Source organism: Vipera berus (assembly GCF_964194415.1).
Source record: "Vipera berus genome assembly, chromosome: 1".
Lineage (NCBI taxonomy): Eukaryota > Metazoa > Chordata > Lepidosauria > Squamata > Viperidae > Vipera > Vipera berus.
Window position 1 is genome coordinate 114,171,237 of NC_138202.1, and position 16,013 is coordinate 114,187,249.

Genomic DNA, 16,013 nt, shown 5'->3' on the forward strand with positions numbered 1-16,013 from the left:
TATATGATTAAGGTTTTGTATTTCTTAGGCATGTCCCATCTGCTTCAAAGCTGGCTATTTTTGCTACTTAGCCAATCTACTGACCTTCCCTGTCTCCTTTATGCTGTTTATCTTCAGACTGGGGAGTCTCTGGCATAGCAATCTTCTTCGAATGAAGAGATTTGTTGAGATTTTCATCAATCTATAACAAAGGTAATCATATTTTGAATTGGTTTCCAAGCAAATCACATAGAATTATTAGTTGACTGAGATATTGCTTTAATGGTTCAATTTAAATTTAAGGCTCCCAACTGAATTGAAATTTACATTTCACCCACTGAAATCAATGAGGCTTAAATGGCAGAGAATTCCTGCTTTATACGTAGAATTAAATCAAAGTCCAGTGCCTGGTTGAGAAATATCAAGCACTGAAGTGGGCCAGAAATTTTTCACTGCAGGTAAGTTTGGCAGATTCAGAATTGTTATATTTGCTTTCCAGATGATCTGACAGTAGCAGGGATCATAAGACTCCCAAGATATAATTTGTATATTCTTTCAGGATCTCTTTCTGGCTGAAAGACCTTTGTGACAATAAAGATTAATAAATAAAAATCTTTTTAGTTATAGACAGTCACAAATATAATGTTCATGTCACTTTAATACAAACTGGTTTAAAGCAATAAAAATAGGAATGTGAAGCTCCAAACAGGAACAGTTGTTTTTATTGTACCAGTCACCTCCAGGACAGTTCAAATAAGAGATTATACAACTTTATTATTTATTCTTTATTATTAGATCAACATAACCAATTATGAATACTACAACACACACTCATAGATTCCTACTTCTCAGAACCAAAATGTTCAAGGCTTGGCCAGAAAAGCTATATGCTCTTATCTACAGTAGCTGCCAGACTCTGCTTCATAGTGTCAGTCACTTTATGTAAGGAAGTATTACATTTGGCCAAGAGTAAGCTACTTACGAATTTTCTCATCCCCTAGTAAAAGCTCACAAAAGTTGTATGAATATATTTTGTATGAGTATAAATTTAATAAGCAATTATCTGGTACCAACCAGAAAAAAGCCAAACTTCTGCCATTTAACAATGAAGCAATTGTTTCCTTTGGAAATACTAAGAAAATACATTTATAGCTGGCTACCTGAATTTTTTTTTTTAAATTCAATTTATATCCCGCCCTTCTCCGAAGACTCAGGGCGGCTTACAAGCTTAGCAGTAGCCTTCATTCTATGTATGTGCCTGCTTATTAGGGCTTTCACACACACCCTCAAGCGACATTATTACAAAGTCAGCTTAATTGCCCCCAACAATCTGGGTCCTCATTTTACCTACCTCGGAAGGATGGAAGGCTGAGTCAACCTTGAGCCTGGTGGGATGCGAACCTACACTAATTGCAGGCAGCTGGTGTTACTTAAGGAGGCATTAGCCCACTGCTCCACCAAGGCTCTTACTTAACATGTGCTCTATAGCGGACAGTGAATAGTCCAAGTAGTATGACAGATGCGTCTTTATTATTGTTATATATATGAAATCTGATCAGTTAGAAATTATCCAGTTAAAGTTCCAAAATGCAGTTCAGTAGACAGAAGGACAGAGCAAAGCATTCAAAAGAGATCCTTTGCAACATTTGTTAATGACAGCAAAACCCTCCCATTCAAAAGACTTCTTTGGCAGAATTAACATTTGTTAATGACTTCAAATCCCTCCCATTCAAAAGACTTCTTTGGCAGGATACACAGAGTTAGTCAGCCTTAGAAGTAGTTATACACTCTTATCAAAGGAAACAGCTGAGTAATACAATACTCTATGAAGGGGTGCTCTGCTTACACCAACATGCTTTTATAAACATCTGCTTTAACTTACCTCCTGCGAATGAGGCATAGAATCTAACATTGCTCTACGGGAGGGGGGAAAAAAAGAACACAAGAGATAAATATAACATTAATTGACTAGATTTGTTTTGAATAGTAAGATTTTAATAAAGACTGCGCAAAGCTCACAGATTCTAGAGAGTTCTGTTACTCTCTAGTCTGTGTGAAAACTTCCTCTATCTAGATTGTGTTTTTCAGAGGTTGGCAGTTTTTGGAATTAAGATTCCAAACCAGAAGCAGTCCAAAGTGACATAAGTCGGGTCATACATCACTGTACGTCAGGCTTCACAGAGAGTAATTAAATTGCCACACAAGAATGCAGAAAAATCTACTTTGATAAGTAGATTTTATTGTAGAAAAGTTAAGAAACTCTTGTGAAAGAATTTGAAAAACTGCTGTGTGTGAAAAGCAACCTCTAATTACCACAGGCAGTATTTAAATGTCTTGTTGCTTTCTTCCAGTCACTCTACATAAGGAAAATAAAAGCGATTTGCTTCTGTGCAAGAGATAGTTTCCACCAATTCTTTCTTTTGTTGTTTGATCTAGTATTTAATTTACTTTTGTTCATGCCAGAGCATTTCTTTGAGAATAAATGAATCAACACGATTAAATAAAATTAACTGCTCACCAAAGACATTCCACATTAGACTACAGTAGCTGTCTTAAGTCAAGAATTTATTACTTTCACAAACCTGTGAAATCCAGCTCACCTGGATTCAGTACTTTCTTTATCCTGAACCGTTTCCAAAATACCCTCAGCTGAAAACACAAATAAGATTTTAGGCCCAACATAAGCTAGATCATTACAATCAAACACAGCAACTACAAATAAATCTTTTTCTCTATTGCAATTTTAACAGCACCCAGGCCAAAAGATAACTGAATTAATCTGGGTTTGAAGCACATGAAACTTGTCTAACAACTTTAGATTATTCTGTCTGAGACTAGATGTTATTTTCACAAACCAGAAATTTGAGTTCTGTTTATTGAATGAACTTTAATTCCCATTATCAATGTTCTTTCATTTGTTACAATATCCTTTACTGGCTTTTTAAAGTTTCAGTTTTGTCAGTTAGTTTTGTCAATATTTTTTAAGGATCAACTTTAAAAGTGGTCCTTGACTTACAATCATTTAACAATGGTTTGAAGTTATGATGGCCTTGGAGAAAATTACTTGCAGTTACGACCATCGCATCAGTCTCACTATCACATGATCACAATTCAGGTACTTAGCGTCTGGCTCATATTCACACCGGTTGCAGTATTCTGCCGTCATATGATCACAATTTGCAACCTTTCGTTTTGCTGCTTTCCAGAAAAAATGATTAAAAAATCCACCGATTTGAGAATCTGGATTCGCTTAACAACCTTATAATTCACTTTTCAACTGTTGTAAAAATTGTCCTAAAATCGGGTCGGACTTGATTTATGACAATGACTTATGATAGAAATTCCAGTCCCAATTGTGATCGTAAGTTGAGGACTATGTGTATATTAAAAGAATAGTGGTTTATAAGAATGAACTTTCTCCCATTAAGATGCCTCTCCATTGAGAATACCTGCTACAGCTATATTACTCTAACTCATCTGTGCTTTTATTTACTTGTCCTATATATGCTGTGTTCACAATTATTAGGCAACTGAGTATTTTGACCATATCATCATTTTCATGCATATTGTTCACCTCCAAGCTGTATAAACTTGAAGGCTTAGTGCAGGGGTTCCCAACCCCCGGTCCGTGAAACAGCCCTGGTTCACAGCTTGTCAGAAACAGGGCCGTGCAAACAAGTGAAGCCCCATCCATGGGATACATACAATACACCAAACCATGCCTCCTCTGGTCCGTGGAAAAACCTCTCCACAGTCCGATGCCCAAAAGGTTGTGGACCGTTGGCTTAGTGGATATAAGCCTATCTTGTCATGTGTACCGTATTTTCCGGCGTATAAGGCGACCCGGCGTATAAGACGACCCCCTACTTTTAAGAAGTTTTTCAAGGTTTTTTGTCTTATACGCCGGAAAATACTTACATGCCCTGCCCTCCCTGTCCGTCGCAGAGGAGGCGAAGGCCCGACTGGCCCCGCCGGCCCTCCCACTGCTCCCGCGCTTCTGCTGGCCCCCGAGACGCAACGTTTCCCGGGCGGCAGGCAGCGCCGGAGGGCAGCCGCCACCCACCACGGCCGGCGCCCCTCTTGCTTCCACCCCCAGGCCTTGAACTTCTCCCATTCGGCGCAGGGCGGGGCAGCTCCGCCCGCAGCCTCTTTTTCATGTGCCGCTTCCCTCTCACCGTCGGCTGAGGCGTGCTCGGCCCGGGCTCCCGGTCCCTCTTCCCGACCGGCTTCCCGCCCTGCCCCTCATGGAGCTGGACTGGGCGTGCAGCCTCTCGGTGTGGCTGCTTTTCCTGGGCAGCCTGGCGGTGCGGCTCCTGCGCTTGGACCTGTTGCTGAGCCGGCGGCTGCTGCTGCGCGTGGGGCTGCTGCCCCTCAGCGCCGCGCTCACGGAGGCTGCCTGCTGGCTCGTCTCGGCCAGCACCGCCCGGCGGAAGCGCAGCATCGGACGGGAGCAGGACTTCCCTGCCGGCTCCCGTCCGACGCTCTTAGGGAAGAGCGAGCCGGCAGGGAAGTCCTGCAAACGCACGCGCACGCAGGACTTCCCTGCCGGCTCCACGCTCTTGAGGCAGCTGCTGCCTCGAGAGGGAAGAGCAGCTGCCTCAAGAGCGAAGAGCGTCGGACGGGAGTCGGCAGGGCAGTCCTGCACACGCGCGAACTCCCCAGCTGCTAAGGAGCAGCCGGGGAGTGCGCGCGTGCGCAGGACTGCCCTGCCGGCTCCCGTCCGACGCGAGGGAAGAGCGAGCCGGCAGGGAAGTCCTGCAAACGCACGCGCACGCAGGACTTCCCTGCCGGCTCCACGCTCTTCCCTCTTGAGGCAGCAGCTGCCTCAAGAGCGAAGAGCATCGGACGGGAGTCAGCAGGGCAGTCCTGCACACGCGCGAACTCCCCAGCTGCTAAGGAGCAGCCGGGGAGTGCGCGCGTGCGCAGGACTGCCCTGCCGGCTCCCGTCCGACGCGAGGGAAGAGCGAGCCGGCAGGGAAGTCCTGCAAACGCACGCGCACGCAGGACTTCCCTGCCGGCTCCACGCTCTTCCCTCTTGAGGCAGCAGCTGCCTCAAGAGCGAAGAGCATCGGACGGGAGTCAGCAGGGCAGTCCTGCACACGCGCGAACTCCCCAGCTGCTAAGGAGCAGCCGGGGAGTGCGCGCGTACGCAGGACTGCCCTGCCGGCTCCCGTCCGACGCGAGGGAAGAGCGAGCCGGCAGGGAAGTCCTGCAAACGCACGCGCACGCAGGACTTCCCTGCCGGCTCCACGCTCTTCCCTCTTGAGGCAGCAGCTGCCTCAAGAGCGAAGAGCATCGGACGGGAGTCAGCAGGGCAGTCCTGCACACGCGCGAACTCCCCAGCTGCTAAGGAGCAGCCGGGGAGTGCGCGCGTGCGCAGGACTGCCCTGCCGGCTCCCGTCCGACGCGAGGGAAGAGCGAGCCGGCAGGGAAGTCCTGCAAACGCACGCGCACGCAGGACTTCTCTGCCGGCTCCACGCTCTTGAGGCAGCTGCTGCCTCGAGAGGGAAGAGCGAGCCGGCTCTTCCCTCTTGAGGCAGCAGCTGCCTCGAGAGCGAAGAGCGTCGGACGGGAGTCGGCAGGGCAGTCCTGCACACGCACGAACTCCCCAGCTGCTAAGGAGCAGCCGGGGAGTGCGCGCGCACGCAGGACTTCCCTGCCGGCTCCACGCTCTTCGCTCTTGAGGCAGCTGCTGCCTCGAGAGGGAAGAGCGAGCCGGCTCTTCCCTCTTGAGGCAGCAGCTGCCTCAAGAGCGAAGAGCGTCGGACGGGAGTCGGCAGGGCAGTCCTGCACACGCGCGAACTCCCCAGCTGCTAAGGAGCAGCCGGGGAGTGCGCGCGTGCGCAGGACTGCCCTGCCGGCTCCCGTCCGACGCGAGGGAAGAGCGAGCCGGCAGGGAAGTCCTGCAAACGCACGCGCACGCAGGACTTCCCTGCCGGCTCCACGCTTTTCGCTCTTGAGGCAGCTGCTGCCTCGAGAGGGAAGAGCGAGCCGGCTCTTCCCTCTTGAGGCAGCAGCTGCCTCAAGAGCGAAGAGCGTCGGACGGGAGTTGGCAGGGCAGTCCTGCACACGCGCGCACTCCCCAGCTGCTAAGGAGCAGCCTGTTGTGACTCAGGGCCAGCCTGTGGGTCCGACAGCCGGCTCCGATGTATCGGATGACTCAGATGAGGGGGAGGAGGGAAACGAACCGGCTGATGATGGTTTGGAGGCTTTGCAGAGCCCTCAGCCGGGGACCTCTTCTCAGCTGCGTGAGCCCGAGAGTGCGGAGGAAGATGACCCACAGCTGGCCCTGTTCAAGGACGCCCGACGCAGGAGGCAGTCGAGCAGGAACAAACAAAGAAAGACTGCGGGACTCCTCGGGAGGAGGCACAGGGAGACCACGCCCTGAGCTCTCTATAAAAGGAGTGTTTGGGGAGGGGCTGGTTGCTGAAAGCAACTTTTCCGCTTGAGAAGACAAGCTCTAGTGTTTTTGTTAACTGCGTAATAAATCTTGGCAGATGCCTTTTAGCCTTGGACGCTCTCCAGTCTCTTCTTTCTGAATAGGGGTTTGCCTTATTACAAGGCCAGAAGAGGGCTGGTTCAGAACACAGCCGGGGAGTGTGCGCGTGCGCAGGACTGCCCTGCCGGCTCCCACCAGACGCCACCCACTGATTTTCCGGCGTATAAGGCGACTGGGCGTATAAGACGACCCCCCAACTTTTGAGAAGATTTTCAGGGGTTCAAAAGTCGTCTTATACGCCGGAAAATACGGTATTTGTATAATGGAGGGTGTGGCCTAAGGAGATCAACACCCTAGATCAGACGTGTCAAGCTCGTGATGTCACGTGACGTCGGGCAACGTATCGGGACGGTTTTGCCATTGCCAGCAATGGGGTGGGCACGGCTTCCGGATGATGCATCTGGCCCACGGGCCGGCAGTTTGATACCCCTGCCCTAGATGAAGGTGTGCATAATTATTAGGCAGCTTATTTTCATCAGGCAAAATGGGCCAAAAAAGAGATTCAACCGACTTTGAAAAGTCAAAAATTGTAAAGTTTTTCAGAGGGATGCAGTGCTCTTGAAATTGCTAACTCCTACCTGGAGTGCTCAGAGACATGGCCAAGGTAAGGAAGGCTGGTAGTAGGTTTGGGAGTTGATTTTGAGTCCCTCTTCAACCTGAAAAGGTCCAACTAGCTCTTCTTTAATAATAGCAGCTCACACCAATACTCTGCTTCCACCTTGCTGGCATCTGAGTCGAAGTGGAGCTCTGTGCCCATTACTGATCCAGCCACAGACCCATCCACCTGGTCCGTCAAGAGTCAATCTCATCTCATCCATAAAACCATTGAAAAATTTCTTCAGCTATTTCTTGGCCTAGTCTTGCCATTTCAACTTATGTGTCTTGTTCAGTAGTGGTCAGGTTTCAGACTTCCTTACCTTGGCCATGTCTCTGAGCACTGAGCACCTTGTACTTCTGAGCACTCCAGGTAGGTTGCAGTTCTGGAATATGACAGCACTGGAGGATAATGAGTTCCTGGTAGCTTCATGTTTGATTCTTCTCAAATCTTTATGCGTCTTTTTTTCTCAACATGTTTCTTGCAACCCTGTTGACTATTGCAGGACTTTTCAACTTTTTCATCCATTGCACCACTTTTAGGACAAGGCAATGTCCAAGTACCACCAGTCGCCCAGCAAGGTGTCAAAAACTTGACCCCCCCCAAAAAAAGGGAAAAAAATGATAAAGTACAGGTAGTCCTCGACTTACAACAATTCACTTAGTGACTGTTCAAAGTTACGACGGCACTGAAAAAGTGACTTATGACCATTTTTCACACTTATGACCGTTGCAGCATCCCCAGGGTCATGTGATTTACATTTGGATGTTTCGCAATCGATTCATATTTATGATTGTCACATTGTTCCAGGGTCATGTGATCACCTTTTGCAATCTTCTGACAAGCAGTTAGTGGGGAAACCATATTCACTTAACAATCATGTTACTAATTTAATTTCTCTCCGTCTCTCTCTCTTTCTCTCCTTCTCCCTTCCTCTCCCTCTATTTTTCTCTTTCCCTCTATTTCTCCCTTTCTCTCTCTCCATTTCCCTCCCTTTCTTTCTCGTCTCTCTCCTTCTCTCTATTTCCCTCCTTCTTTCTCCTTCTCTCTCCCTCCCTATTTCTTTTTCCTTCTCTCTCCCTATCTCTCTCCCTCTCTTTATTTCTCTCTCTCCCTCCCTTTTTCTCCCTCCCTATTTCTTTCTCCTTCTCTCCCTCTTTTTCTATTTCTCTCCCTCCCTCTCCCATTGTCCCTTCCTTCTTTCCTTTCTTCCTTCCCTCCCTCTTTGTCCTTTCCTCCTTCCCTCCCTCCAAATCCATTTTTACCAAGAAACCTGACGCCCACTTAACTCTTTATGAAGCACCGGAGGAAAGTTGGGGAAGTTCTATCAATGATACTTGGAGGCTGCTAGCTCATTTAATAAGCTTTATTCCAGCAACAGAAAAACCTTGTATTCACTCAGTCAATCCACGCATGCCATCAATGCTGCTGTGGACCGCGGGGCAGGAAGGCGCCCTTCACACGGGAGGGATGGAAGACGCACCAAAGTGCCCTTCGCCCAGCACGCCTTCTGCAAACGCAGCCGGAGTCCTGGGTGGGGGGAGATCCGGCACTCAGGGAAGCGCATGCTAGCAACTCACAACCAGCTGCTCTTGGGGGATGGAGGCACAAAGCTGGCCAGACAGAGCTCGGAGCGGTTGACTGTCCCGGACTACAGCTGCGCTTCCACCTTTCCCAGGGTGGCCCCCGCAGCAGAGCACAGCGCAGGGCACCAGCATGCCCCACTGCCACAGAAACGGCCTGCCGGAGAAGCCCCAACTCCTCCCCCGACAGGCCCTCGTCCCAGAGCCTCCCGCTGCTGGAAATCTGTGGCGGCAGTATAGCAGGGCTTGCGAAAAGTGGGGCGGGTGGCTGCTCCCGGCAAATAGGGCAAGGCCGCTCCTGCTTGAAAGCCAGGGTTTGGCGGCCGGCGACACGCTTGCGCAGGGCTCTCCCAGGGCTGGTGGGCCGAATGGGGACCGGCCTCTCCATCTCCGCGCTAGAGCAGCACCTGCGGAGGCAGCCATGTGGCCCAGCTTTCTCTTACAAGAGAAAGCTTAAACGGAGCGAGGGAGATTGCGCAGGGCTCTCCCAGGGCTGGTGGGCTGAATGGGGACCGGCCTCTCCATCTCCGCACTAGAGCAGCACCTGCGGAGGCAGCCATGTGGCCCAGCTTTCTCTTACAAGAGAAAGCTTAAACGGAGCGAGGGAGATTGCAGCAGCGTGAGATTGGCCGATTCACGTTCCTGGCAATCTCCCTCGCTCCGTTTCAGCTTGCTTTCTCTTGCAGCAAGGCAAGCTGAAACCGAGCGAGGGAGACTGCAGCAGCGCAAGATCGGCGTTTCTCAGCATGCGCCGATTCATGCTCCTGGCAATCTCCCTCGCTTTCCACTTGCAGAAGTCAGGGCTGGCCATAAGGATCAGCTGGTGATTCCGTACAGCTGGCCCTGACCTCTGCCAATGGGCTCCAGTCGGCGGAGGTCAGGGCCAGCTGTACGGAGTTGCCAACAGTGGGGGGGAGGGAGTCGGGCACTTTTTTCCCTCCACACCTGCGTTCTGATGGCTTTGCCTGCCCTGGCGCGCATCAGGAAAACAAACGTGGGCCTCGATTCCCACCTGCTGCAGCAGGATGAATCCTTGGGGAGGGCGTGCACCGTCTGGCCGCTTTGCTTTCCCCTTTGCATTGCACATCGGGAAGAGGAGAGGGGGAAATCTCTCGAGCCCTGGGAGTGAGGCAATGTGAGGGCTGTGAGGGGTATCGCAAGCTTGTGCGGGGGGGAGGAAAAGAAGATGGACGTGAGAGGACGCAAACACCTACCTGCCGAGGGAGTGGATGGCTCTGCCCCCTTCAGGCTAGCGCTTGTTTCTGGGGGAAGGACAACATGGTTGCTGCACAATGAGTCCCAGGGGAGGGTGGGGCCTCACTCTGAGCCTGCGCTCTTCGCACGGCCTGGTAGGTTCCTGCAGCAGCATGTTTTTTGGCAGCAAGTAAGCTAGGAAGGAGCAGGGGGGAGGAAGAAGGCGACGCCCTGTACCACCAGTGGTACGCGTACCACCAGTTGAAAAGCCCTGGACTATTGCAACTAAACATTTGATGGTTCTGTTTTCACTCCCCAATATCTTAGCAATTTCAAGAGTGCTGCATCCCTCTGAAAGACTTTTTACAATGTTTGACTTTCCAGAGTCAATTAAATCTCTTTTTGGGCCCATTTTTGCCTGACAAAAAAAGCTGCCTAATAATTATGCACAACTTGATATAGGGTGTTGATATCCTTAGGCCACACCCTCCCTCATTACACAAATACACACCTGATACGCTTACATCCATTAAGCATTCCAGTTTGTACAGCTTGGAAGTGGAAACTATGCATGAAAATGATGGTATGGTCAAAATACTCACTTGCCTAATAATTGTGCCCACAGTGTATATATAGATATCCATCTCACAAACATGTGACTCTGGTAGCATACAAAAAGATAAAATAATAAATACTTAAACAATTATCATCATTATTAAAAACATTTTTAAAAAGTTTTAAACAAGAAATTTTCAGATTGCTCACTTACTAGGCACTCATGAAGGTCAGTAAGGCAGAGAGGTATCAGAATGAGGGACTCCTCTTTGTAGTAGCCCCAATCTGATTAAATCAGTTCCACTTAGGGACACTTTAAGGGAGTTTTGAAAACACATTAGACTTTAAATAAACCACACTGCATTAAACACTTTCACTCTTGAAGTATAACTATATCTAATTTGGGGTTGGCGGGGCGGGGAGGAAATGTGCCTTCAACTTAGCCTCGACTCCAGGTTAACTGCTTGGACTAGTTCCTGCAGTTTCCTTGGCAAGATTTCAGAACCGCCTTGCCATTGCCTGCTGCCTAGGGCTGAGAGTGTGACTGACCCCAGGCACCTAGCTAAGGTGGGACTAGAACTCATGGTCTCCTAGCTTCTAGCCTAATACCTTAACCACTACCCCAAACTGATTTGTATCTAATTTGAAACTGCATATGATTTTTTTTTTAAAAAAAATTGAACTTCTTTAAAAGTACAGTGTTTTCATAGCATGGTATGGAAATTTATTTTGAATTATGTCCACTGAAAGCACCACGCTTGGGATGATGGCCAAGAAAGTTATAAAACTGAAAAGAAAGAAAAAAAAGAACACTTACTGTTTACATGCCTATGCACAGATGACTGCCGGATAGATTCTTCTTTGGATGCAGTCCTGCTACTGCGCTTCAACACAGTTTGTTCCCTTTTCGCGCTTAGCGAGTATCTCTGGGCCAGTGAGGCCCTAGAGCTTGTGGAGGCCCTGCCCATCAGGCTTCGGCGCACAGAGCGACGGCTTCTTCGAGGGACAGTAGGTGTTTGTGGAGCTTCATTTAAGTTCAAAATGGCTTTGGGTTCAGATAGAGGCTTATCTTCTTGTTGCTGTGGACATAAATTTCCAGCCCTGGGTTTCTCATTTTCAATAGTTTTGGAGAGAGAGACATTTGCTATCTTCAACTTACATGCTGCCCGTCCGGCCTCTTTTTTTATTTTTTCCTCAGGAGTGTCTTGGATTGTGATCACTGATGTTTCAGACCAGGGTTTTGATCTCTTAACAAGTGAAGAAGACAAAGTATGGCTTAAGGCAACCTTTGCTATTTCGGGTGGCGTTTTTTCTATCTGCAATTCTGCATTGCGCCTCTCATTGCCACTAATTCCTACCAGTGGTATCCTCCCTTTGGCTAAATCAATAACTGGATTCTTAACAGCAGAAACTGAGAGAGACATGGAAGACTTGGCAGCCTGTGATCTAGTTACACGCACACAAGGAGAGGTGTTCTCTAGTCCAGCTTTCTGAATTTCTAATTCTTTTTTGCGCTGAGCATTTTGGGAAATCCTCTTTGAAGCCCTCATCCGGGCACTGATTCTTTTAGATGATCTGGTAAAAGAAACATATTGTCAAGTGCACAATGCCAAAATCAGCACTTATTACGAGTTATTTAATAGGCAGACTCTACCTAATCAATGTTATAATAAATAAAGTAATGGCAAATCATCTGGGCATGAAGGGTACACTAAAAGGTTTAAGAATCTTTCTGAACAAGGGAGCAGGATCCAAAAACGTTGTCTTCCATAATGTAAAGACTACTACCAAGAATCCCTATTTTCTACTCCAGATTTCACGTGAGGGTAAAATCCTCGCAAAATCTTCAATGTTCGGACTTGTCAGATAGACTCATATTTCATAAGGCACTCCTGATATATCTGAATACCATGCCATATAGGGCTCTCTAAGGGACAACCAGCATTTTGAATGGAGTACTGAAGCCTGGTAATCAGTGTAACAACTTCGAGATGGGCATTAATTTTGAAATGTCTTTGATTAGTAATCTAGCACCAGCACTGTGTGACATCTGCAGTTTCTGAATTGTCTTCAGAAGCATTCCCAATATTTTGAAGAAATTTTAAATTATTTGTCAGCTGATCACTCCTTCCAAAATTCACCCAGTCTTATCTAATGTTATGTAATATCAAACTATCATAGACTCCTAAGTCCTTAACAATATAGCCAACACATACAATCAAGTAACTAGAACTGCAAACACCCAGATGACTACCAGGCTAAGTATTTTCTGTATGTCTTTGTTTCCATCTAAGTGGTGATCCATATTTTTGCAGCCCATATCTGGTAGCACTAAAAATCCAAATATGTTAGAAAAAAATATGTAGAGTCTTGGTACTATGGCCATCTTTCTGTTGTCAGCAGGACAAGTCTCTTGAAATAGCACACAACTGAACCAAATTTGGGAGGGGGGGGGGAGAGAGAGAGAGAGAGAGAGAGAGAGAGAGAGAGAGAGAGAGAGAGAGAGAGAGAGGGGAGCCAGGGAAAAAAAATCAAAAATTGGCTGGATGGATCACAATTGGAGCATCATTTTGAAATGGCCCTTTGTCCAATGCACACTACTTTTAAAATCTGTTGCCTGAAGCAGGGATCCCCAACCTGTGGCCCGTGGCCTAATCTGTGGCTTGTTGGCCACGGGAATGGCTGGTAAGTGCATGCACATGTGCATGCACCCCCCACACTTGTGCTAGCATCGTCACGCGGGTGCTAGCAGCTGTTTGCGCATGTGTGCGGGCACTTGTGCCGTTTGCACATGCACGTGGGCATAGTGGCCTGTTTGATCGCTGGCTTCAGCGCCGCCACCAGTGCCACCATGGGTGCATGTGGGCTGCTGGTGCATGTGCGCAGGTGCTAGTGCCACTGCTGTGCAAACGCCCATTTTGTTCATGCGCACATACAATTTCCCTGTTCCTCCCTTTCCCTCAGGGCCACCAATCCAGAAAGGCTGGGGAGGTATGGCCTAAACGATAATGAAAACACTTATTGGGGATGGGGAGGGTTAAGTTTGATTTTTGTAAGTGCAGCAGGAAATGAAATATTTTAAAAGCCCCTCTGTGAATGTTGAATTCCCTAGAATCAGTTTAGGTTTCCTCCAAATGATTGCATCTAAAAATATCCAATAATATACAGCAAATCTTGCTCATTAGTGACATTGTATTTCATATGCTTTCATAAAAAAAATTCAATGCATCATTAAATTACCTTATTTTGCATGTTTTAATCCATTGACATTGAAGAAACAATTCCATATAATTAAAACAGAACAGTAAGGACACACAAGTTGTGCTATTTATTTATTAGACTTGTATGCCGGTTATCTTACCTAAGTAGTTATGCCATCTTCTCAGGTTTTTTCCTTTTCTACACTGTAGAGAGACTGCACATATTTTTGTACTAATGTGGGAGTGCATAGAGTTTCAAGCTCCTTACAATTAAAAGAAAATACAGACATGCAAGAACACAAACTGATGCATCTCAAGCAGACTCAAGATTCCAAAGATCTAAACTAGCCTACACAAGTTTGCTAAATCTGTCTTCAGAGCTTGTGGCAAGTTGTTTCATATCCCACGCATTACATCTATTTTAAAAAAAACATTAAAACATCAGGGTGAGACATTTCCTCAAGTAGCCTGGATCCAAATATCAATTGGAATTGTACCTATAACCCAAATATTTGCATACATTCAAACATGAAACAGAAATCCTACCTTCTTATGGCAAACTGATCATTCTTAATAGAAGAGAGACGTTTCTTTCTACGATTTCTCTGAGATGGGGTTTTTGGCATCAGCTGTGGTTCTCCATCAAAGCTACAGCTTTGATACAAAAGAAATAACAATTTAACATACTTGACAGGTGCCTTTATTAAAAATTCTGTCAATTTTTCCTAGGATATTTAATTGTTCAGATTCACAGTTTTGTTCAACATGGGAGGACTAGTCATTTTCTTTAAAAAAATAAATTAAAACCCAATTCATACTATAATGGTTAAAAAATCGGATCCATTTGGAAATCCATTTCCATAAAGGCTGCTGTTTGATGGTGGTTTGGAGTATTAGCATCTCTTTTGAACATTAGAAAAAGCAAGGACCAAATACAATAACTAGGAGCTAGGACAGGGGTCGGCAACCGGAAAAAGGAAAAGAGCCACTCAGAACCGGTTCCATCACACAAACAAAAAAGTGGGAGCTGCAAAAAGTGCACGCGCGTGCGTCCACGCACGCGCATGTGCAAAAAACATTTTGCGCATGCGCAAAATGGGAGGCACCTGCGCGGCGATGGGTCTCCCCTTTGGAGAGGTGCGCGCCGTCCCGTTCGGAGACCTGCCGCGTTCGTCAAACATGGATGAACGCAGCAGCTGTGCAAACGGGATGGTGGCGGTTTGGAGAGTGCGCGCACACCTCTCCCAAGCCGCCGTCGTCCGGACACCTGCCGCGTTCGTCAAACATTGACGAACGCGGCAGCTGTGCAAACGGGATGGCGGCGGTTTGGAGAGTGCGCGCGCACCTCTCCCAAGCCGCCGCCATCCGCGCGCACTCAATGTTTGACGAACGCGGCAGGTCTCCGGACGGGATGGCGGCGGCTTGGGAGAGGTGCGCGCGCACTCTCCAAACCTCCGCCATCCCGTTTGCACAGCTGCCGTGTTCGTCAATGTTTGACGAATGCGGCAGGTCTCTGGACGGGATGGCGGCGGTTTGGAGATGTGCGCGCGCACTCTCCAAACCGCCGCCATCCCGTTTGCACAGCTGCCGTGTTCGTCAATGTTTGACGAACGCGGCAGGTCTCCGGACGGGATAGCGGCGGTTTGGAGAGGTGCGCGCGCACCTCTGCCCGTTCGAAGAGGTGCGCGCGCACCGGGCGGCTGGGAGCCGCAGGAGACAACCCGTGAGCTAGGACAAAAGGCCAGGGTCAAATCTACTTACTTTTATATATACTTAAGTTGAATATAGATAAAATCATTTCCTGTATTTAATCTTTTTCACCTATTGTTTATAAAGATTTACATTAAGAATTTAAGACTGAAGAGTTTCCAGAAGCTATTATTGTTTGGATGTATAGGTAAAAAAAAACCAAAATTTTTAGTACCATTTCTAGCAATTTGTTAGTTCTTACTTCTTAAACATCTTGATAGCCTCTTCAAGAATCTCATCCATCCATACAAAATCTCTATTACAAACATTTTGGGTAAATGCTGTGAGCTTTTTATTTGTCTCTTCTTCCAATGTCATAGAGTTCAGCATATTGAACATGGTTTAGCCTGCAAAGCACAAAGAATAACATCTGTTGGATAAAGTCACAGAAAAGTAAGACCACCATTTTAACATGCTGTAAATTGCATTTTTCAATGTAAAGCTGCAAAAAGTAACCTTTTCTCAAACTCCATATAAACGTATAATTCTTATCACCATGTTATTGTTTAGTAGCATTGAATGGCTTGTGTTATTTTGGTTAATTACCGGTACGTAATATTCTTTGTTTCCCTTGTGTTCACTATCCAGAATCCAGTCTTAGTTAAGCAGCCATATAAATGCTTAAATAAATTCTAATAATTCTAAAATACTTAATCATC

General features: G+C 47.2%; 1 protein-coding gene across 1 annotated transcript in view; it reads right to left on the minus strand.

Moving 5' to 3' along the window:
- The window catches only part of INCENP (inner centromere protein), a gene marked incomplete at its 5' end in the record, with an annotated part of 30,512 nt that extends 14,819 nt beyond the window's left edge, over positions 1–15,693 (minus strand). The window contains 6 exons of the mRNA XM_081331898.1: positions 85–181; positions 1,862–1,895; positions 2,580–2,628; positions 11,223–11,980; positions 14,152–14,259; positions 15,557–15,693. Of these exons, the coding sequence (XP_081188024.1) occupies positions 85–181; positions 1,862–1,895; positions 2,580–2,628; positions 11,223–11,980; positions 14,152–14,259; positions 15,557–15,693 (1,183 nt within the window). The remainder of the gene's footprint in view (positions 1–84; positions 182–1,861; positions 1,896–2,579; positions 2,629–11,222; positions 11,981–14,151; positions 14,260–15,556) is intronic.
- Positions 15,694–16,013: the final 320 nt, after the last annotated feature.